At 40.7% G+C, this 23773-nt stretch overlaps 3 protein-coding genes across 13 annotated transcripts in view; 1 reads left to right on the top strand and 2 right to left on the bottom strand.

Moving 5' to 3' along the window:
* dip2a (disco-interacting protein 2 homolog A) overlaps window positions 1–13931 on the bottom strand; it is a 55708-nt gene extending 41777 nt beyond the window's left edge. For all 6 annotated transcript variants that reach the window (XM_053877416.1, XM_053877418.1, XM_053877417.1 and 3 more), the window contains exon 1: window positions 13490–13931. In XM_053877416.1, the coding sequence (XP_053733391.1) occupies window positions 13490–13613 (124 nt within the window). In that variant the 5' untranslated portion in view covers window positions 13614–13931. The remainder of the gene's footprint in view (window positions 1–13489) is intronic.
* Window positions 13932–14467: 536 nt separating this feature from the next.
* LOC128765864 (CASP8 and FADD-like apoptosis regulator) lies at window positions 14468–18137 on the bottom strand. Of its 2 annotated transcripts, none has more exons than XM_053877061.1 (9): window positions 17788–18137; window positions 16846–16948; window positions 16635–16770; window positions 15860–15906; window positions 15741–15798; window positions 15627–15673; window positions 15467–15545; window positions 14917–15385; window positions 14468–14856 (listed from the first exon to the last, which is right to left on the bottom strand). In XM_053877061.1, exons 1-9 carry the CDS (start codon window positions 18081–18083, stop codon window positions 14730–14732), a joined length of 1362 nt encoding a protein of 453 aa, XP_053733036.1. In that variant the 5' UTR covers window positions 18084–18137; the 3' UTR covers window positions 14468–14729. The 2 variants fall into 2 exon arrangements, with proteins under 2 accessions (XP_053733036.1, XP_053733037.1); XM_053877062.1 differs by having other exon boundaries at window positions 16846–17294; window positions 17788–17910.
* Window positions 18138–19407: 1270 nt separating this feature from the next.
* LOC128765735 (hyccin 2-like) overlaps window positions 19408–23773 on the top strand; it is a 34022-nt gene continuing 29656 nt past the window's right edge. The window contains exon 1 of one of the 5 annotated variants that reach the window (XM_053876751.1): window positions 19408–19675. The gene's annotated coding sequence lies outside the window, so the exon portion shown is untranslated. Of the gene's footprint in view, window positions 19676–19839; window positions 20036–23773 lie in introns of those variants that run through there. The other 4 variants (XM_053876749.1, XM_053876752.1, XM_053876753.1 and 1 more) reach the window with 4 other exon arrangements.

Here is a 23773-nt window from a genome sequence, read left to right as displayed (position 1 = left end):
GAGACTCCAGCCGAGGCAGCTTCAAGCTCAGAGGTGTAATCATGTGGATGTGGTAGAAAAGGTCAGCTTCAGGTCATGACCTGCGTGGAAGCCAGCAGTCCCTTAAGGACAGTTAGAACCTCGGCTCTGTTTGTGTCGGTCCATGACCTAACCGTGGAGACAAAAGCCAACAAACTACAAAGTGAACATCTGGAGCCAAGCTGGCCAGCTGACACTGGAGTTCAAAAATAATGTGTTGCAGAAAGCTTGGAGCTTTAATATGAAACCAAAACGAACATGACATCATTGAGTGTGATGCAGACAAATAGCAGTAAATGCACATTACTGAATGTATATCATTCTGATCACAAATTAATATTTAAATGTGACGCACGCAATAATAATAGTCATTGGAAAGTGCGCGCGTGCTATAGCGTGACATTTTGATATGTGTGATATTTTCTTTATTTTTCCTCAGACTTTTCAACTCTTGTTATCTTCAATCTTCAACTATCACTGAGAATTGTGAGAAATCGGTTTTCTCTGCGGAGCGCAAGCCAGCCCCTCCCCCTCTGCTCATGCAGATGAGTCTCCAAGCAACTGATAAAAGTCCCCAAAAGACAATCAGCGTCAGAAAGATCGACATATTTTGGATGTCAAAAAGATCATGTTGACCACCCCAGGTACTGTACTGTTTTTGGTCACTTGAGTCACTGTCACAGCACACAAAATGACAATGCAAATACACAAATACAGATGAAAATTAATGATGCCTTTGTAGCAGTGACAATAAGTCCAACTCTAGTTGGTGAGCAATAGACATGTTTTGCGATAAACTGATATAATCATGTCCACCTTCAAGTTGCGTGTTGTGTTTTCCTCTTACGATGTTTCCACATTCTTTTATCACGTGTGATCAATATTGGTGCTGGGACAACATCTTTATGGGTGTGGTGTGCTGCATTGAGATTATCAAGGTGCACCACAGACATAAGGATCATTTTTTTCTGTGCCTTTTGTCACTTTTTTTCACTCTCCAGGGAAACACCGGACAGAGAGTTAAGTGTTCCAAATCAAATTATTTGCACATTGTTACACATTTTCTCTTGCTTGTAAGCAAATGTGCACAGGAATTTGTATGTATATGAACAATTTATATAATATCATTTACATTTGCAACATCTAAAAGATCTTTTATATGTAGCTGAAACTCTGCTGTTCGTTAAATATCTCTGTGTTGTCATGCTACTGTAGTTAATGAACATAATACAGAGTAACTGCGGGATGAACTCACACTTAATAACCAATAAGCCAATAACTGACACAGAGCTAACAACTTCCTGATAACAATGGTAACTACAATTAGCTCACAGCAAACCACTCTTTCGCCACCTACCAAGTAAAAGCCATCTTTGATCGTTCCTTTTAAGAAAAGTACTTATTACTGTCTGATAATAAAACCAGAGCAAAGATTTATTAAAGTACAGTGCTTTTAAATGAACTATGATGTTGTCGATAAGACATACAAATCACTAGCTAAAGACGCACCTCTTCACCAGTGCATACATTAAATAATCTCATGAGACCTGGAGAAAGGGCATTTCTTTAACGCTCCCAAATTAAAACCGGGCCATTGGAGAACACGTTGCAGCTTTGTCAATAAATCCCATCCAACACCGTGGACAAGACGCACATAAATCCATACCCCAAGTATCAGCTCCAAGACATAAAACATATTCATCACTGAAACCCCAAGTGACAGATAAGAAGTATTTTAAAGTCAAATAAGAAGTGTGGCTTTAGGGTTTGCTTTGGAATACGTTTCCTTTTCTTGAATAAATAAAATGGAGTACAACACAAAACTAACAATGAAAATAACTTACTGGTGCCTATCTTGTGCTGTGCATACATTATGGTAAACAGATGATCATGAGTCAGGTATCTACACAAACTAGATTTACTATTAAATTAGTCAGCAGAAAGTAACTTAACAAGACACCAGATGTAAATAATTTATCTCAATTTTATCGTGTATATAAGGAAATACAGGGATGCAAGGGTGTACATGCACCAAAAAGTCAAACAGAAGAAGCAGAAGAGAGCTCAAGAATACCTGCAATCTAAGCCACAGAGAAACGTTCTTTTGGGAGGCACCTAGTATCCTCAAGCTAGACGATGAGTAAACCTTGATACCAGCTAAATTTTACCTCAGTGCTTTCAGCGTCAACATGAATTACATTTGCATATAGCATTATATTACAATCAAGCAAGAAACCAAGACTATGAAAATCAACACCAGTAAACTCCGGATATCCATGAGGATCTTGGAGTAGATCTGCCGCTTCAGTACATCATAAGGTGACCCTTAAACTGTGGTCAAGCTCAAGCTCAAAGAGAAATAGATGACTGAAACGAAGACAGTCTACATGTTGGGATTGAGTGCAACAACTGTGACACAAAGGCAAACTAAATACATTTTGACCAGGTCAGCATTCCACATGCACACCCATAAGGAGGAAGATAAGGCCACATGAGTCAGCTGAGGTGATATCATCTACCAGACTTATTTTCTCAGAACACAAGAACAGTCTGCCTGCCAAAATTAAGGAAGACTAATTGCTTCACTTTCCTAATATAATTAGTTCTCCGTTTTGGTCTTGCTTTGGAAATTCAGAGTGCAAAATTCATTATGTGAAAAAGAGAAGAGGCACTTGCAAAGAATTAGGGTTTGACTAGCCTGAAGTTAGAAGTACTTGGCTGTATTGTACTGAGCTGCAACTGCTTGAGCCCAATCCAAGTGAGTCAAAGTGCAGAAGTGCAAACTTTGTTTCTGATGTAGCATTGTTTTATTTTCAGTAAATGGCATACTTAAATTAAAACAGCATAGATACGCCAAATCTGTGTCAACGAAAATGTTACTTCAGTAATGCAAAGGTTGGATAGCATAACTTGATCCTCAGACAGCAGGATAGAATGGATGTATATGGCCAAGGGCAATGCAGAAAGCGCAAAGAAAGTTGAAGCTCACACCTCATGGTCACATGTAAAAGAAGTGGATAAAAAGAAAAAGGCCCAGAGTAGTGCTTATTATGTGCTTGTCAACCTTATCTGCTCATATAACCTTATATAACGTACGGAATGATAAAAATATCACTGTATGTACTTAACAGATTTCTGTATTTGTTAATTCAAGCACTGATAGACACCAGGTCACCTGCAGCAGCAAGGCATTAACCCAGGATATTGCAGCCAAGGGGCAGAAGACTGGGACAGAAATTTGGGTCTTAAAGTAAGCTGCATATAACTTTACAATTACATTAGGGGACAAGCGCCTGAAGAAATCAGCGCAAGCATGGGAGAAACCTATTTGGGTCAAAGGTGTGTCACAGTCAGGAGAGGAGTTAACTTTTAACAAGGGTGTTCAAACTCCCCACCCCAAAAAAATGTATTCTTTGAAAGGGGTAATGTGTGTGACATTGTAAAAATAGTGCAGTAGATTTGTGGGTGTATTTGGAGACACTTTCATTGATAATTAATAGCATCTAAAGGTCAGGTTAAAAATGCCATCGCATCATCATGACATCTTAAATTTGTCGATCAAACCCAGACATGTTTACTGTCATATTTTCATCATTAAATGTATGATCTACTGGGAAAAAAAAAGTTAGCGTTGAGCGCCACTGTTGCTATTCATTCACATTCAACGCGAGCACAGAAAAACCATTAGAGCAAGTCACTCTTAGTACACTTTATCTAATTACAGGTCAGGGTGGAGGAAATAGACAGCATGCTGACTTAACAACTGAACTCCAACTGAGCCACACACATGCTATGGGACTATGGCCAATAACCACAGCCTCAGACCTCAATGTCAGGAATGTGAAGAGTCACAACACAGAGCCGTGACGTGTGCACGTATGCGTTATATTGGATTACTCATCGGCCCAGAGTTGAATCTGTGTCATTGTTTCCCCACAAGAGCTGGAAATTCCACAACTTGCCTACCTAGGAGGGATTTTTGGTGACCTTTCAGAGAGAGGAGTTTCAGGACAGAAGAGCGATCTTGCATATAATGCTTCTAAAATGTTACTTCTATTATAATTTCACTGAAGAATTTAGCGATATGCCACTTAAATGGTGATGAGTTCCATTAATCCACCTGAGGTTTGAGTCATGACATTAAAAACCAGGCCAGGAAAACGTGGACACGTAGAACAGCTTTAATAATTGAAACGATAGTGAGTTAATAACCTCAGAGGAGATGGCCTGAAGAAAATGTTTATTTGGACTTCGGCCTGAATAAAGCAATAAAGTCTAATAATAAATCAGCCATCACTGAAATTATACATGTCAGCTCCACCAAATTCGGTCTGTCGGATAGAAAAATAACTTCAGAAAAGTTCAGAAAATATTTAAATGAAATCTTTTGAAAATGATGATAATGGGACAAGGGACATATGATTATATTTTGGGGGGTGTTCCAGCATGATTTAGGAAGGTATTAAAATCATCATTCACATTTATGGCTTCTAACCACTGCTGCTCACATGCCCTGCACCACTAAAAAAAAAAGAAAATGCATAAAAATCTAATCATTAAAATGAATAGATTTTAACCAAAATTTGTGCCTGGTCAGGGAACATCCTTTTTACCACCACTCAACATTTAATTCTTGAATCATGGAAGTTCTTTCATTGATTTGACTCAATGCTGTGTTCATATGCCTGTGAAATGAGCGCCTTGTCGGATGTATGCACTGACTCATGGCTTATCTAGTGGTGAAAGTACATTGAATCGTCACAGATCTAGAGAATGTTAGACTGCTATACAGAGCTTGATATGTTTTTGTATATTTACACTCACGTCTGAAACTTTCTCAGCTTTTTAAGCAATAGACATGGAACAAAAGTAAATCCATGGAGCCACCATCCCACAACATATGACTAAAAACCTGTTACACTTGTCAACACTAAAAATGAATAGTTGTTTTACAATGCCAGCTAGAAGTAGTAACTATGAGAATTAATAAGGGCCTCCAGTTGCTCTGTTTTGCCTAAGGTACCGGAGTGCAGTCCTGACTTGCCTTTTCTTTGCGCATCTCTCCTTTGTTTCCAAATATACAGGAAGATGTGTAAAGTCTGGTGCAGAGGAACTCTAGAGAGATGAAGCAGCAGGAAAAAGTGCTTGCAGAGAGAGCACAGACTGAAAGTACATGTTCTGGATTGTGAGCCAAGTCTCCCAAGTTTGAAAAACGGCTGGGTTTCATCCCACAATATAAAAAAAAACTCCACATCATTCTTCCCCTCCCTCAATCCACTGGGAGCCCTGGATGAGGTAAGGGGGCGCAAAATAACTTGGCCTTGTTCTTTAAGAAAAGAAAAAGCTGAGAAAGTGTGTTATACTATCCTGCTGTTTGTTGTGTGTAGTTTTTGCCCTCCAGCGGTCGTGGGGATTTTGAAGCCCCTCTCTTCACGGTTAAGTTGATAGGTCACAGCACATTCCAGACATTTTCTATCTGTTTGTTTTCCACCAGGAAGACTTGCAATGAAACCTGCTGCAGCTACAATAGATCGTGCACGGCTTGATCGTCAAATCTGACACATGCCAAGATCAAACAATGCTGATATCATATGCGAGTGTCGCTGTATGTATATGCACAAGATGGAATAACCATCCATAATGTTAACCAGCATCAAGATAGATAACCTGAATATACATCACTTGGCATTATCTCAACACTGCCATTCTTGAATCTGAGAATATAATCGCAGCTCATGCTAATAGTGTGAGGTCACCACAACTGTATATAAAGCAAGCTAACCACAGCGAGTTATCCAAAGCTTAAATGTAATCCGCTTGTTCTCACGCGTGATGACAATCTACAGGAAATCATTTTGTTCACTCCAAACTCCGTCAACACCTTCCACATTCTTCCCTGCTTTTCCAAAGGGAGGATTCAGCAGAGACACGTTTGAAAATTTTAGAATTCTTATGAGCACAAAAGAGGCAAAAATGGACAAAGAAGAAGGTATGGAAAGGGAGATGGAGATGAAGGAGAGATAAAATGTGAGAGAAGAAGACAGAGTACACTTGAAGAGAAAAAGAAAACCTGGATGAAGAAAGGGGGCCAAGGAAGAATGAGCCTTGTGAAAACAGGGAAAGAAAGCACAGACGAGTAGAGAAGTACACCAGGAATGTGAGATTGAGAAGGAGACAGTGAAGGCAGGGAAGGAGAAGCGGAGTCAGAAGGAAGTAGAGAAAGACACACATAAGGTGACCATCGGTGACAGACATCATGGTGCAGAGGGAGATAAGGAGACACAGAAGGAGAGAGGGAGTTGCAGAAGGCAAGAAAATAGGGGACACAGCAGGAGATAAGGAGACAGGAAGAGAAAATATAACAACTGTATGTAAAGACAAGAAAGTTGTGCTGTTATTGTCGTTAGTCTCAGTGTCACATGATTTATCCACGTGAAGGCAAATGTTTTCACAGAACACGAAACAATAAGGAGATGCAAGGGCAAGACTGATCTCCCGCGCTGCTCAGTGCCTTCTGCCCAGCATGCATCCTTGCAGAGCAGGATGAAAACACCAGTCGGGAACATCCGCTTTAGTCATCTCATTACATCACAGAAAACGACTTTGGGCTCATTCAGTTAAGGCGCAATTATGTGAATGAGTTTCCCTGTCAAACCAGGGAGCCGCTTTGTTGACATTGATGGATGTGGCAGCTCGAAGATGACTTTAGGAGAAAGGAGAGTGGACTTGTGTGGCCTTTACGACTCTGAAAGCCGTTGTTTGTCAACAGAAATGGACAAATATAAGTTTCCATGCCTCACATAAACATTTACTCCTGATGCTCGATCAATTAGATAGTAATCATCTGACTACAACTGACAGAAAAATGAGATCAAATTGTTGCAAATGAAAAGGGACACATTCAATTGTTATGTATCGCAAAGTCAAACTTAAGTTACAAGCAGTTTGCAGCAGTGATCTGATTCGTATTCGCCCATCAAATGTTAAGATATGAAAATAAACTTTGGAGTCACGAGAACTACAAACACTGGGTATTTGCGGGCTTACAATAAAACTTTAGAGGGAATGGGAAGTTCTTAACGCTTGCACAATAAGGCTTTCACACACGCTCTCGCACACAGGCTTGCACTGCAGTTTCACATTCTCTGGCAAAAACAAAAATCTGAAGCTGTAATCTCCACTGAGGCACACCCTTGAAATATGTATGAGGCTCCAAGTTCTATTAACCACAATAGCAGACACTATCTCCCAACTGGACGTCACAGAACAGAGGGAGAGCCACTCGCTCTGAAGCTCAACATTCTTCTCTTTGGGTTCTGTTACAGGGCGAGCCAGCAGCTACGCACAAAGTCCACTCAGTACACTAATCACTAAAAATCCTACTCGCACTCAAAGCTCAATGTCGACTAGCAAAGAACATTTAACAATAAGCTTAAGTCTCCGGGAGAGCGGTGAGGGGGGTCTTTGTGACTTGGCGGCGTGACCAAGTGGCCACAGAAAGAATGACTCAGGTCGCACACACTCACCCGCCCTACACTGAATGGTCAATGACGGCCCTTCCGGGAGACCTTCCGGTACACTCATTGTTTTTATTGGTCTGTTTTACCACAACAGAAAGCCACTGTGCAGTCTTTCAGAAAGCATGGCCGTGACCTATATAAAGGTTTGAAAGCTATAAAATATAACTAACCTACATGTGTCCAGGAAATTAGGTCAGCATCAGAGGTTGGTCGTTCATTCTGACAGTATAACTGAAGCTATGACATTCTAGACAATAATGTTCGGAAATATATCGCAATTTATTGAAGTTGACTCGCAACAATCCAAAGTCCAACAACTGGCAATCAGTCAAAGCCACTAACCTGCTTGTGAGATGTACTCTCCCAGTTGGACACACCTCAGAAAAATCATGTTCAGAACAGCGGCTCTACTTCTACTAATACCAAAAGAGTCTGGTGGATGTTTTTTGTACGATCTATCGCTCAATAAGTAGATTGAGAGATTTGCCTCATGGCTTAAACACAAATACAATTATTATTGAAAATGTTGATGGATATATGTAAACACATTCTCACTCCGGTGGCGTAACATATGGACGACCATCAAGAGCAGTTTTGCATAGCAGGCGTTAAAATTAACTTTTAAGTGAACCAAATCTTTGCTCTCCCGCAGCGTTTCCATTGGAGGTTTCACTGTTGGAATACTACAGGAATATTGCAGAGCTGCACGTCACACTTATACAGTACAGTAAAACTTGATTAAAAACTTAACTTAAACTGACTGTTTCAGACACAATAAGGGTGTTACATACAGGGTGCTTTTCAAAGTCTTGGAGAACCAAGGTAGCTCCTTGACCTCTGGCACCAAAGACAGAATTTCTTTTATGAGTCTTGAAGACTGAAAAAAATGTGGATATTCTTGGGAGAGGAGGTTGGTGAACATAAATAAATACATTATGTAACAGTAGCTTGTAGTATTTCAGTAGCAACAGTGAAGATATATATATATATATATATATATATATATATATATATATATATATATATATATATATATATATATATATATATACAAACAATTGTGTTAATTCCATTTGACTCATTTACATTTGAGTGACGACATAGTTTCACTCTATCGTCATTTTTTAATACTAGAGGTCAATAAGAAGGTGAATCACTATAACTGTATGATGATGTCCACCATGGATTCAAAGAATGTCACTTTTGGAGACAAGCTACCTTGCATCATGAAGGAACTGGGCCAGCACAGCAGACGAAAGTTGCTTTCAATGGGACGCTGAAGACCCCAGAAAACGAGGAAGGAAAAGGAGGCAGAGCAAACAAGACTGATGATTGATCTGTGGATTTAACTGTTTTCCAACAAACATGGGCAGAGAAGGGCTTGGTAATCAGGGGGGCTTAGGGGGCGACCAGGGAGGAGGGCAGAAAAATGAAGAATGATGCCTCTGAATTACCCAGATGACGAACCAAACTCGCCTTCCTCTCCGCAGGAGATAATGAGGGTCATCCGTCTTCTTGCCCTCCTTTGCATCCCATCTTTTGACTACTCATCTGCATTCCCAACTAAGAGGCAACAGAAAAGGACTATGATGGTTTGTATGTGGTGTGATGAGTCTTCGATCTTTGGGAAGTGTTTGGGAAAAGTAGGACGGCCACATAGCTCAACTGGACCACGAAAGAACTTTTTCCAAACAAGGACACCAATAAAGCTATTGTCTAAACCAGTGTTAAATTATAAACAGTGAAATAACTGAATGCTAACTTCCCAGAGTATTCTTACATTGAAATACTGATAAATAGCAGCGCTGCCAGTTGCTATGGAGTCATGCTATTCCTACGGCTGCTAAACTGCTTATGAAAACCCACATGGTAGATTTATTCAGTGGCATGAATAATACAAGGTTTCAGCAAACGCACATAAGGCTATGTGCACGCTGAAGCATACTAAAATCTAAGCTATGTCTCCATGGACTACAGATATGACACAAGTTCACTCATTTAAAAGAAACCTGCAAGAGATCTAATGGGAGAGCAGAAGTGATTCAAGAGACATTGAGGTCATGAAATAAGTCTTAAAGCTTGTAGGACCGGTAGTGTTTTCTACAGGGCTGAGTTTTTGTTGCCTCCACTCCCTTAGTTTGTGACATGCAAATCTTTAAGGCTTCAAATGTATGCTACCGCCAGCACTCTGGCCATTATCACTAAGTGAGGCAGAAAGCTGCTTCTGGAAGTTAGAATTCAGTTTTACTGTAACAATCACCTAAAGCTATCAACTCATCGTCATCACTGAAAGAACAAGACGATACCGCATATCATATTGGTTTTCCTTGGGCTATCACCCTCTGAAACAATGACACGTTCATTCATCCATCGAAGACTGCCTCTTTGCATAGGAAAACAAGTCAGTTCAGGGTGGTTGAGTCATCTTATAAGGGTGTCAACACAGCTGTCTATATTTTGCAGTTACAACTTGTGTCAGATAACTAAGCAAACTTTTTGCATCACAGAGGGCACACTGTAAAGTCCAAGACCATTTAACAACTTACACTACAAAAATTTATGACAGAAGGTTTCAAAAAAACTCTAACATTGAGGTACATCCCTCTGTTTCTTCTGCAAAACAGATGCGTGTGTTATGTGAGGACGTTTCAGAACAGCACCCCATTGAGCTCATTGCTCTCAATGATGCCAGAGATGCTAAAAATGTATAAAATTACACGAATTAACAATATTGTAATATATAACAATATTGAGTGTAGGGCTGCGACTAACAATTATTTTTGTTGTTGTCTAATCTACTCTACCTATATTTTGAATTTTCGGCTTAGTTGCTGAAATCAGCTCACTGTGATACTCAGACACCATACATCATGAAACAAGTATATTAAAATAATGACACATAATCCAGGAATATGTATTAGCCCTGAGAAGCATTGACCACGAAACAGTTGACAGAGAGCTCCTGGTTCTTTAAAATGGAGGTCTTCAATATTCATATATAATAGAATTTAAAATCCTCAATATTCAAATATGTATCTCATATAAAATATCTGATCAACATCCACATCAACAGTGTTCAGCATAGCTCCCTAGTTCAGTTCTGGTGATTATTAGGAGGAGGAGAGAGACCGAGGACACTTCACTACATCTACAACTTACAACAAGTTAGCTCCGTGCTAACCGACATGCTAGCTGTTATCTTCGCTACCAAAACAAAGCCATACTTTAGAACACCACGACCCATCGCCGCTCGAACTCCTCGGTGACAGTGACTGAGGCCGGAGGTGGTGACGCGGAGCCTGGGGCGTGCAGCGCCGGTGGCCAGTTGGAGTGGGACCTCAGTCAAGAAGCAATTTAAAGAACAGAACTTAACATATCTTAATGATTGCAGAGAATTTCTCACTGCTTCTCAATAACAACCAGTTCTGGATGCCCATCCTGCGGCCCGTGTGTGTTTACACCAACAGGAACATGATGCATCAACGCACAGATTTTGACGTTGACAAAATGTTGTTGTCGACGTTATCGATGACATCAGCTAATCGTTGCAGCCCTAATTGAGCGACATGAATCAAAAAATATGGAAGGTCTGTGATAGGATTGATATTTGCCTCAGGCGAATGGCATGTGATGCTTTGGCGAGCTATGTTGTGTTCATTAAGGGAACAAAAAATGCAGATACAGAGCAGCTAATAGCGCCTGCACTGCAAGACAAAGATCACATGATTCATTTAGAAAATCTAAATTCAACCCAAAATGTCTGGAAAATGTGTTGTTGATCTGGTCTGTTGTTGAGTAAAGCTCCACGTTGACTCAACAACATGCAAACAGCAAAGGCCAGATGGCTTGTAATGAGGTGCTAAATTAATGAGAGGTGCATCATTCACAAAAAAAAAAAATTGCCTAAACAAGAAAGTGGCATCCACTGTTTCTACATGTGGAACTTTTCATGGAATGTATTCAGTGAAGTCTGCTGCAAAAGGTGACGTCCTTTTTCCATGTATTTGTTGCATTGTTTCCAGAACTGCAGTGATATATTACGCTGTCCTAAAACAGTGCCGCACTCATCTCTGTGGGTCTGTGAGCCAGCATCACCAGACCAGAGAACTGAAGGGCTTCCTGAGGTGAAGAGCTCGGCACAGAAGTAGGGATTGAAATAGTTCACACAAAACGTCAGGGAACGTGGCGCAGAAATCCAGGTAGCGCCGCATTTCAGGTTGAGAGAACAAAAGAGTCAGAGAGATATTGCTATCAAAGCTGGAACGCAGCAGGATGTGGCATGAGGAGAGCAGGAAGGGGAAACAGGATAGATATAGATTGGTCTGGTAACCTCTCCTGAAAACATGCAAGTCCCATAACACGAGGAGGTGAATTGGCTCTAACCTAAAATTCCACCTTCATTTCTCACTCAGCCACAGAGCCACACAGAATCCATTTTTAGGTCTATCATTATAAAAAGACAAGAAGCTCAGACTGCCATTTTGTTAAAAATAACTCCAAACTCAACATTACCATCCAGCATCAACAATATATGCTATCTCCAAGATGTCCGTTTTCAGTTGCATTTCAGCAAAACAAGCAGCTGAAACAGTGATGTGTGACAATACAAAATATTGACTTCTCACACTAAGCTCAATTAAGCTAATTTAACCATGCAGCAGTGAGGAACATAAAAGGGAAATTTATTTAATGACATCCCAAACAAAGTCAATATTTAATAAGTTCAATCAATCAACCAAAAAGTGGGATGTCGTGGTTAAGAAAGGATGCTTCCTGAGTTGCTTACGACTGGAGTCATGTGATTAAACTGTACAATATTGAAGTATAAAAGTACTACACCAAGATAGTGAGTTTTCAGTTTAGATTTGAAGGATCCGAGTCTCAGAAGTGATGGAAGGGTTTTGCTTGCCAAACGCAGCAGTAGCACACAGTAAGTAGTTGATACAAACGTAAATATTAGGCCATATAAGCTTTGTATTAAATATATTCAGCTAATTGCCTCAGTTCAATACCAGCTTTATGAGCAACAAAAAGTAAGTCATCACGGAATGCTGTCCACTCTATTAGGGCGCTTATGTTCTGATGCCAGTTGTATAGACCGACCAATAAATTTGAATATTGTTCAGCCTTCATCTTGGACTGGGTTTAACATTCTGATTGAGTTTGACTCTGCTGTTCCATATGGACAGGAGCCAGCAGAAATACGAGCTTCAAGTCGATAACAAGCCTCAGTCTTACAGAGGCTTCACCACTTTCCTTCCACTGACCACTAAACTAGGAACTGAGGACTGCAGAATGGGACGGCCTGCTCAAGGCTCTCTGAATGGTCTGTGGAGTGAGCATTCAGTGAACCGACTCACTTGTGACTCACCTGAAGAGGTCTGTGTTGAGTCCTGCTCTAAATAATTTTCTGTCATACGAACACAGCTGAGGCTAAACAGTTTCTTCTTGACCGAGGATGTAATAGAATTTGTTTATGACATGATACATTTCAAATATTTTTAGTCCCTGGCTGGGATTGGGACTAGCAAAGCCTTCTTAATTCTACTTAAAGACGTTGCTTGTGACTTCAGTGAGCCCTTTTAACAGATATCTAAGAGTATAAAAAAGTGTGACTGCTAGTGAGAACAGTTTGATTTGCTTTTCTGCCATTGTTGAGTTTAAAAACAGAGGGCACACAGCACCATGGGTGTGTCGGCTCAGCTGTTGACACTGGACGAGACAAATATCTGATCCAACTGTGTCATAATGTAAAATTCATACAGACAGATGTTCATTAAATATTCAAATGATGTGTAGAGGTACATGCAAGTGTCGGAGGTACTTGCGAGCATGAGAAAAGTACACAGAAGTTCTGAGGAGATGACAGGTCCAAGTGTTTGACGAGAAAACAGCAGATTTTCCTTGGATTTAGGCGGACAGTTTGATTTAGGTTGTGAGGTGGTTCTTACCTTCGGAGAGCTCCAGCTCCAGCTCCGCCAGCTTCTCACGAACCTCCACCGGCAGAGTCATCGCGACAGCCGGCGTGGGATCCAACATCATCGACAGCAAACCGGCTGAGGTCCTCTCAGCCATGGCGATAAACCACGAAAGGTCCGGTGTTGGTAGAAAAGGCTGGTAGACCGAGATTTAAAGCGACCCTCCTGGGAAGCTTCCGAAAACAGGGTGTTGCTGCCTCTCGCTGCAACGGCGCACAGATGTGTTCCAAATCTCTCCAGCCGTCATGACACGGTTAGCCCCGAGGCTAGCAGACACACCTGGCTGGCTGCCTTCATGTACCGTGACGGGACAGGCCTTCGCCGGGGTCCGTGTCCGCCTGTCTGTGCCCAAGTCGACCGCGTCTGCTTTGCTCCAACTGTGGACTGAACTCATTCAAGTCATCGCAGTCGCCATTGCATCACAGCGACAGCAGCTCCCGTCGTGCGCGCTCACGATAGCAGGTTGGGCAGGCGCTCATGCGCGACCCTGTTTGTTTTCAATGTCACGCGGCTGCCTCTTGTCGGTAGAACGTTAGAACTACAGTTAAACTCGTGCCATAGAATTGAGGAAACTTTTGATGTATCAAATAAGACGAATAAAAGGTATTTGAACGGGGAATTAAATATAACAATGAAATACTTAAATTGTAACCCTCATTTCTGCTGAAAGATATATTTTATTTTTATTTAATCGTTGACACAAACACAAATGAATGTTTCAAGAGTGAAACAGACAGCAATAGCGAGTGCTTCAGGGCTTTTATTGGAAATACCACACAAAAGATATCAAACACATGCATAGAAATCGACTACAGCACTGCAATTAAATACATAAAAGGAGTATAAAATGTTAACTGACCTCCTGTAACATTTCTTGGATAATACAAAATATCAACTTGTTTAATGACGAAAAATATCACAGTAGTGTAAGTATATCCTTGAATATGGTCGAATCCAAGTATGTTCATTCTTTTAAACAAATACAGGACAAAAACAACTACAACTGACTCCAAATGTAAAATGCAAACATAGCTTCAAATTTAAACAGTTGTTGAGCTGCCCTAAAAATGGGACAAAAAATGTTGCAGTAAACGTTGCCTAAACTATAAAACTAATAAATACATATTTTATTCTTCTAAACAGCTGCTCTGTGTATTGACAAAAGCTCGCCACTAAACGTCAGGGTTGAGCTGCACTGAAAAGCTCACGGCTCCTACAAGTAGAGCTTTTTGGTCAAAGTCTCTTCGAAGTCTACATGGTACTGTTTTTTCGGATTCCGATAATTGTGACAGGCGATGATCCTGGTCACCTCCTTATGAACATCAATGAGATGCTCACTCCTGTCAAAGAAAACAAACGTTAGAATGGTGAGCCATTTAAAGTTAGTGCTACTTCTATACCTCTTGTTGCCTTTCATTATGGCGTTTGTCAGTTCCTTTAAGTAGATGGAGCAATGTCGTCCTCCCTTCAGTTGCTCCTCATTGGTCCAGCAGTGACTCCAGAACATGTCTTGTGGTATTGACGGTCCATCCATTTCCAGTTCATCATCATCCCACTGCGGTTCCCTTGAGGACTCCGACTCTGAGGCACTGTACCTCTGGATGAAGAACATCTTCGGCTTGCCAGTCATTACCGGGCACACAGAGAAGTGATGTTTGACCTTGTTCAGACTCAAATCAGTTTTGCAGCCTTCAGTCGTGAGGAGGCGGACCGCAGTGCCGCGGCTGATGATGCAGCAGACAAAGCTGTCACCAACAAGGTTTGCTTTGCCTCTGAATCTCTCAAGAGTTGAAAGTGCTTCTTCCGCTGTCAGCCATTTGTGAAGTTCAACCTTAAATTGGAGGGACGTAAACGTGTGCTCCAGCATTTCTGAGAAACAAAAGTAAAGTGTCTGAAGCTAAACATTGAGCATATTTTGGGCCTTAATATGTGAGTCATTTCTCATCTTACCTCCATCATAACCCACACAGTCTATTATTAGGCAGACTCCTCTGGGGTTACTCTGAAAACTATACCCATCCAGTGGACTCTACAGGGCATTGAAGAAAGCACAAGCTTCAAACAACAACAGTGTATGCTGTAAAATACAACACAGAATGTCACTTCTCACCTGTCTGCAACTTTTCCTTGAGACGAAGGCTTGCACGTTGTTTGTTGCTGTAATTAGACATGTTGGAAAAATTAATAGACAAAAGATTCTGGGGGCGTTTCTTTGATTCCTCACCACTGGTTTGGAATGTCTCACACCTCCGTTGTTGCACAGAGCTCTCAGGTTTTGGACTCTGAAGAAACAACCTTTATTAATGAAAAATATCAATAGTGGTTTCATAAAGTTGTACGAACCGTGACGTGGGTTTTCTGGTGAGCTGCACACAGGTCAGATCGATTGACTGTAAAATAACAGCAGATTCATCAAAGACAAAGGAAAGATGAAAGCCTTTTTGAATTCCGACAATGAAGACGTTGAATGCATCACTTCCTGCTTAATTTTTTACATCTATAGTAAACCTTTTTTGTTTTTGCGCTCATATTTCAAAAGATTATCTTATTACATTGATTATTAAATGGGGTTCCCTGGGGCTTGATCCTTGTACCCTGAATTTTAGTTTAGACATGAGGACATGAGAATATTAAAGCATTCTGATCCAGTAAAAAAAAGTGAATTATATTGCACATCGTTCTATTTTAAATGCCTAGTAGCTTCATCTGCTAGACTTGTTCAATATTTGGATTGCAGCCCGCAGCACATTTTTCAAAGACAGCACCAGGTCCCTCCAACTATCTGTGAAATAGAGAAAGTTTCCTTCACATTTTTTACCAGCGTACTCTCATTTTATTACACCTGAGGGTTACATTGTAATGACAGTCTCACCAATAAGTACCTCTGTTTTATGTGTCATAGCTAATGATCACATTTGACAACTATTGCTCACAAATGTGGACTTCCTAACACATATTTGATCAACCACTCATCCTACTTTAGCTTAACTTCTTGCTGCAGAGGTCAAATTCCAGCAAACATAAGTTGTTACTACTACAACAATAGAAATCTTCTGACATACATCATTTACAACATCTTGGATGTAGTAATATTGAAAATCAGATATATGAATCTTACCATTGCGCTTGTAATTCCTCACTCTCATTGCCAGGTCGATTCTGCCGATGTTTTCCAAACAATTTTCAATCAAGTCAACATTTTCGGGTGAAACTTCATCCAGCTTCTCCAGTGCAATAACTATATCGAGAAAACTCTGCAGAAAATGGTGGGAAAACATTATGAAAGAAATGTTTAACATTTACAAACACAAAGATGAATGTGTCATCACCTTCATTTTGGTGGTGTCCTGGCTAAACTTCCCAGAAAATAAGAACATAAGATCGTCCAGGTCGTCTTTATCCAAATCCTCACTTAAATTATCCATCAGGACTCTGCAGGAGGGCAACAGTAGACCACAAGTTTACTTAGATATGAGACAAATCTATTAGAACGTTCCTGGTTCTGACAGTTAGATTAGATTAGACGCCTTTGTTAGTCCCACAATTGGGAGAGTCAACATGTCACAAGACAACAAAGACACTGACACATATCAAAGACATTTAAGGTACACAACAAACATCATAGACGTCCACAAAGCATCAGCAAAAAAAAGTCTTTGTTTTGTCACTAAGAGACACCACAGTCCTTTGCTGTAAAGTGGAAGAGGGAGCTGGAGGTTCCGAAGAGATGTTGGGGCAACATGGCTGCTCAAAACGACAGTAATAGTGAAGCCACATGCTGTCAAACAACACAAGACAAATAAATAATTACCCATAATATATAAACAAATAGCATGGCAAAAAAAAACATAAGTAAATCAAAAATACATGGATCATGATAAATTATAGAAACAATAAATAGATAGATAATAAACGAGTTTAGTGACCACAAGTGACCTTGTGACTGCAACCTCCTGACATTTGTACTTTCAGCATTTCTTTGGGGAAGTGCTGATCTTTCAGTATGTTTAATTTCCCCTTAGTGATTTCCAAGAGCTAAATAAACCTGTTAATAATCCGATCATTTAGATAATAAAACCACATGCATGACTGTTTAACTTTCTTTTTAAATGTGTCTGCACATTTAATACTTATGCTCAACTGTATTTTATTCACGGATTCCTGTCTCTTATAATCTTTATGCTGCAGTAATAACATGTTTTACTAGTGAGATTTCTTAATATTAACTTTTTGTTTCTCTTACATTTTGTCTATCTACTGCAAACCCTTACCTGAATTTTGGTAACGTTGTCCTATTCATGAGGCTCTTCTCTATCTGATCGCTGTGGATTCCAAACCTATCTCTCAGAATATCTATACGACCCAAACGCATGAATATTTCTGTTAAAAACAGCTCCGAATCGTTTGAACGCATGACTTCACTCGCTAAAAACTCTTCCAGACACGGAAGTGTCCGGTCCAGGTCAGATGTTCCGCATAAAAACAAGCATCTCCTCCGTTCATCGCCGCTGAGTAACCCAGACAGTAGACGGAGCCTCTCAAGCTGCGTGTCCTCTGAATGAGACATGATGATAAAATACTACAATTTCACAATCCCTTAATGGCTGGCGTCGGGCGAAAGAGCAAAAGTGAAACCGAAGTGACGTATGTTATGATGCGACACGCCCCCTTTTGTTAACTGTTGTTGGACCCTCAGTCAGAAATTATAGTGAATCTTTTTTTGACAAACTCCCATGCCTAAAAAGATTTGTGCCTAAATCTTCCAGATTTATTCCTGTTTTAGGCTGACTAACTTAGTATCCCAGGTGCAGGTCGGATCAGAGCCGACCCTACGGTCCATCCAGACCAGAACCTCCCGTCACAGGAACAGCTTCTTCCCCTCGGCCGTCAGACTGTTGAATTCGTGAACAGCCTTTGTTGTTTATTTTATTTTATTTTATTTTTTTCTGTCAGCACTTTATTCCAAAACACTTTCCTAGTTGGTGGGATCCCCACTGACCATGGCAATAAATTTGATTCTGATTCTGATTTTGATTCTGAAAATACATTTTGCATTTTGAGCGTAAATGAGTGAACCAGCGCGCCATTTCAAGACTCACTCCCTCAAGTCCACAACAGTAGTGCTTAATTGTTATAGGATGCAATGTCCACTGAAGGATGTAGATGAGGTCCAGCCTTAGGCAACCAATGAAGCCGCAAATGAGGTGAGATGCTGTGACTTTAAAATAATAATTCTCTTATTACATATTATTTACTGTCACCTTGTATACTGTTGAGTTCCAACTAGCTTTATTTTAGCCGTGTATTTTTAAGGTACGTATTTAATTAAATATGTTCTAAAAAGATAGGAAATGGAATGGACACGGGTGTTGTTAATATAAAATTTCCTTATTTATGACACACTTTGACTGTTGATAACTTTAATAACTTTGGCCAAAAACTTGAAGTTGATTGTGAATCAAATTGAGTGCAGTGGTAACCTGAACAGGATGTCCACTCCCTGTTGCCCCTGTAAACGTACCTAACCGGGATATTTTTATAGAAAACGAATGGATGAATTGCATCATTCATTCCAAGAACTACAACTGAACCATTCATTTGCCTGGTTAGAAGGTTGGACTTCACCCCTCACTGACTACATGTAAAAGTCCAAGGGTCGCGTGAGGCCCCAGGGCCACACCTTACCCATTGCATTCCTGTGATCGCAAATGATGAATTCACATACGTCTTTGAATGTCGGGACAGGTGGTTTCACGATAAGTGGCCAACATGGAATTTCTCTAATATATGCCATCGGGATTTATAATTGACCAGAACCGAATTCGACTCATTCCAGGAAAAAGAACAATGCGGATTATTGTAAACATTTGGGATTTGTAGAAGCGCACGCTGTGTTGCTATTCTGAACCTATTTCAAGCTGATTGTTTTTGTCCGATAATCTTGAATGCATCACTGGTGCTCGGCTCAGTCGGGGGAACGATCTCTCTCAGGCTCAGTCAGCAGCACCATTGCAGTGTGGAGCGGTCGTACAGAGGAGGTGCTGCTCCCACCAACGGGGATCTGAAGGAGTGAAGACACTTGATCGGGGTGGGCGCCCTGAGCAAGCATCAGCCGTATGCCCCTGACGACCACCGCCTGACAACCAGCCGCTGCTCCAGGTGAGTCTCAACAGTTGGAAGCTCAATAAAAAGACAGCCAGGGATTCTCAGGTAGCCGCAGTCAAGTGCTGCTGACTGGGCTCTGCTGATGGATCCCCGCGGGGAGGAGGTTCCAGCGGGCACTAACTCGGGAGTAAAGCGTTGTTTCTACGTCACATAGTCGCCCAGTCGTGTCGGCCTGGTCACGACTGAGGTGGTGGATGTCTGTCAGCTGTCACGCCGAGCCCAGCCTAGCTAAAGGGGCTAACGCCGCTTTATCCGCGTCACTGACGGGTCCAAGCTGTCGTGGCAGCGGGGAAAGATGGTAGCTAGCCGCCGTGGCTAGCACCCAAGTGTTCCGAGCTAGCAGCGGCGCTCAAGGTAACCCAAAACTGCGGCTCAGGTCGTGTTGGAACTTGAAGTAATGTCATGTTCTCTGTTTCCACTGTCGCTCTCGGCTGTGTGTTTTGCTCGTCTGCACGCACGCATCCTTTTATTTACTGTTGAAGTTAACTTCACCTTGATGGGAAGGTTTAAGGGGAGGTGCACCATAAGCAGATGAGTTTGAATATTGTGATCTGTTTTAATCATGTTTTGAATATTTGAGTTGTTTGCTGTTCACACAGTTTCAGTAGGCAGGTTATTATCGGACACTACTAAGCTTAAGTACTATTATATAAATCTCTTGTAGTGAAATACTAATTTCAGACTGTGAAAAATAAAAGTATCGACCTAGCTATAAAGACTACAGGTATATCATTAAGTCATACGGTATATGACATGAATGTAAGACGCGGGGATGTAATCTCATGACAAAAACATTCTTATTCAAGATGCTAAAAATACTTTTCCTCATATGACCATCCTTACATACTATCACAATGACGAAGTACATTATTTGTTATTGTTTAGAGTCTCAGATCAACCAGCGCAACCCGTCCTCTGAACTCAAGAACTATTTCAGATGACAATTATTCTCGTGGCATTATGCTTCGTGTGCTTATTTGCATAACACAACTCACAGTCTGCTCTTGTCTTAATAGTTGACTTACGAATGATTAAGTGTGGCCTTCTTATCAACTAAGCATGTGCTATTTTTTATATTGTCACTCATAAAGGGAAGCAGATATAGGGAGAATAATGTATGATACGATCTTAATGGTAGTGATGTTCAATGAATGTTGTTTTTCCCATTAATATCTGGTGTGTCCAACTCAAAGATCCAAGGGGGGTGAAAGTCTTGATAGAATCCGTTGCCAAGTCTCCGTTTTAATTCTATTTCTCTATCATAACAATGTGGTTAGTTTCAAAATATACAGCATCCTGCCATTGTCCTCATCAAATTCCTTCTAACCAGTTTTTGGAATTGTCCCCATCACTTATTGATTTAGATTTAAATGAAGTACCAGGAAAAAGAAGTTGATGAAGACGATGGGATTAAGGAGGGTATGAAGAGAAGAGCTATGACTAGAGAGGATGTGCATGATCGCCTGGTGGTGAAATTGACTTGCCGTGGAACTTCAAAGGAAATTCCTGAAAGCAAAAGGATTATTGGTGTACATTTCCCTACTTCCTACAAAACAGCCAGTTGAGTGGTTAAACTATGTGTTGGAGGTCAAAGTTTTGTGGCGTTAAACTTAGTTTTCAGAAAAGTGTATGTATTTTCGACTGATATTTAACTTTCCTTGTTATGCAAGCATCTAAGGACTTTGTACTGAGGCTTGAGCTGATTCTTTCTCAAAAATAGATTCGAGGGACCATATCTCTGTGACATGGTTGGCTTTAGAACTACATTCTTTTGTATCTTGCCAACATTCAGCCATTTACCCTGAGTTCTACTTTTTTTAGCTGGTGTATTCCTGTAGGGATTTATCTATAATCGGAGCAGCAGTGTATAGAACAACACTCCATTTACCTACTTTAACTATCCAGTGCAGTTCAGCTGTGACATAAGGAGCTAAATGGTGTCTCATATTAAATTCCCTTGCACAATATGATGGTAAGTGATGCACAGCCTTGTGTGTGAGTCATCTGCAGCGGTTGTGGTGTTACTAAGGCGCCTCCACACCAAAACAAAACGGGAAAACTGTAGTGGTTGTTGCCGCCCTACTGCCTCTGGTGATGAACACACTCCAGGGATCAAAGCAGTAATTAGCATTGCATGGATTATGGTGGGGATCATTTCGATGTTTTCTTCGTTTCCTGACTTCACGAAGACGTTTTCTAATGCACTGTTAAAACTTCATATCATGTTAGCTTCATAAGTGGGAAAAAAGTCAGTGCTCACGTTAAACAGCCTGATCTGTGTGTGGGTAAAATAGAGGCTGGATTTCTTCTTTACTTTTGCCTTTTAAAACAGAAGTACATATCATACTGAATTATGCAGGAGACTGGAAATTCAACTCCCTGCTTATCTTACAGAATGTAAAGACAAGCACCTAATTCACATTTTAACTGTATTTAGATGTCATTTCATGCATGCAAATGCCCACTCAAGTCTTGCTTTCATGGAACTTTCATGGTCAGTTTTAGATGACAATAAAAAGATGTCAATTAAGCATGCTTGCTGAGGCAGTAATTCTTTCTTAGTGTTGCCCATGTTGCTATGGTTTCTATAGCTGTCTAGAATTATAGCAATGTATGTTTTGGAATAAACTGCCAAATGCATACAAATTTGCCAATATAGTGTCTTCGCTTGTTGCTGCAAATAAAGGACATCAATTTTGCTGGTCTTGTTTGCCTAAATGTCATGACTCTTTTCTGCAAGGATTCCCATTTTCGATATTGTGTGATGCAGTCATGCCATCTAGAAAACCTTTGACATCTGTTGAGAATTGATCCAAAGTTAGACTTCCTATGTCACACTTCTATGCATTGTTTCATGAAAGGCAGTCAGGTTAAGTGAGTGATCCTTTTCAGTTTATTTTTTTCTTGTTTTTCCGCTGACTGACAACTAAGAAAACACTGCCTAATACTCCTCATGACCCGGAGTCTAAGCCCCCTGATTGGTTTAGCTCCAAAATGCTCTCAACCGATCAGTCGAGTTGTTAATCACTATCACTTGCTATGCTCTTAATGTGGCTTGTTATCAAGTCAAGTTTTCCAGGATTCATAATCGGTCAAGTCCATGTCAGTAGCTTCCCACAAGAATGTGGGAGTGTTGCTTTGGTGAGAGTAGGATAGCCTTCGGTAGGACATGTATTAAACATTGTGATCATTTACGCACTATTAGCAGAATGTGCTGTTTGAGTAGTTTAAATTTGTGATCTGATTTTGAGCAAAAAATACATCTGTTGAGCAAAATTATTTTGTTCCTGTTGTGACTGTGTTGCCCACCTGTTGTCTGCAGGTTCTCTTTATCAAAAATAATAAATAAGCTGGATGCGTTGTTGGCAGCCAGCGAGATCTTTGCTGCAGCTGAGTCAACACGTTGCCAGGTATGAGGTCTGTCTCTGTGTTGGTTGTCACAATGTGCAGTGTGGCCCCCTGGTTCCAGCGCTCTTGAGTGTCTTGTGGCGCTGACAGGCAAACGTGAGTTCACACTTGTCTCTCCAGAGGGTGGAAGAGGCGGAGTTGCATAATGTCAGGCTGATTTGCAAATAAACGAACGTATCATTATTCATTTGTTCAGTTGCAGTGAAGCGCATTTTGGTTGTAAACACTGCAGCAGCAAATGTGGTGTATTATGTTTTCACTTGTTCTTATGTTTTCACTTCACTGTGGTGATTATCATTGATTTCATGTCACATACTAATGCAGCGGCTTAAGTAGCAGTCTCAAAATGTATTTGGAATGTTCGGTGTGCTGCCAAACAGTGCGGCCATAATAGATTTGATTAGACTCACTCCAGAGTCCCTGAAGGTGAGTAGTGTCTTTGAAAGGGTTGACAGGCTTTTTCATTGTTCTTTTATGACTGCACTACTCCACCATGACACAGACTCTGGCCTGTGTTTTCGCCTGCACTTTAGAAGCTTTGCCAAGTATTGTTTTGCTTAGAGATTAATAATGCTAATGGGTGTGCCCAGTCCATTTTATTTGTTGTAATACTAACATATGTATTAGCTTTCTCTTTGCCCATCAGAAGACAGCAAGTCGCCGTCCTCTGGCCAGACCTATTTT

This window comes from Synchiropus splendidus, chromosome 10 (genome assembly GCF_027744825.2).
Source record: "Synchiropus splendidus isolate RoL2022-P1 chromosome 10, RoL_Sspl_1.0, whole genome shotgun sequence".
NCBI lineage: Eukaryota > Metazoa > Chordata > Actinopteri > Syngnathiformes > Callionymidae > Synchiropus > Synchiropus splendidus.
The sequence above is the reverse complement of the archived record's forward strand: the minus strand, read 5'-3'. Positions and strand labels throughout refer to the sequence as shown.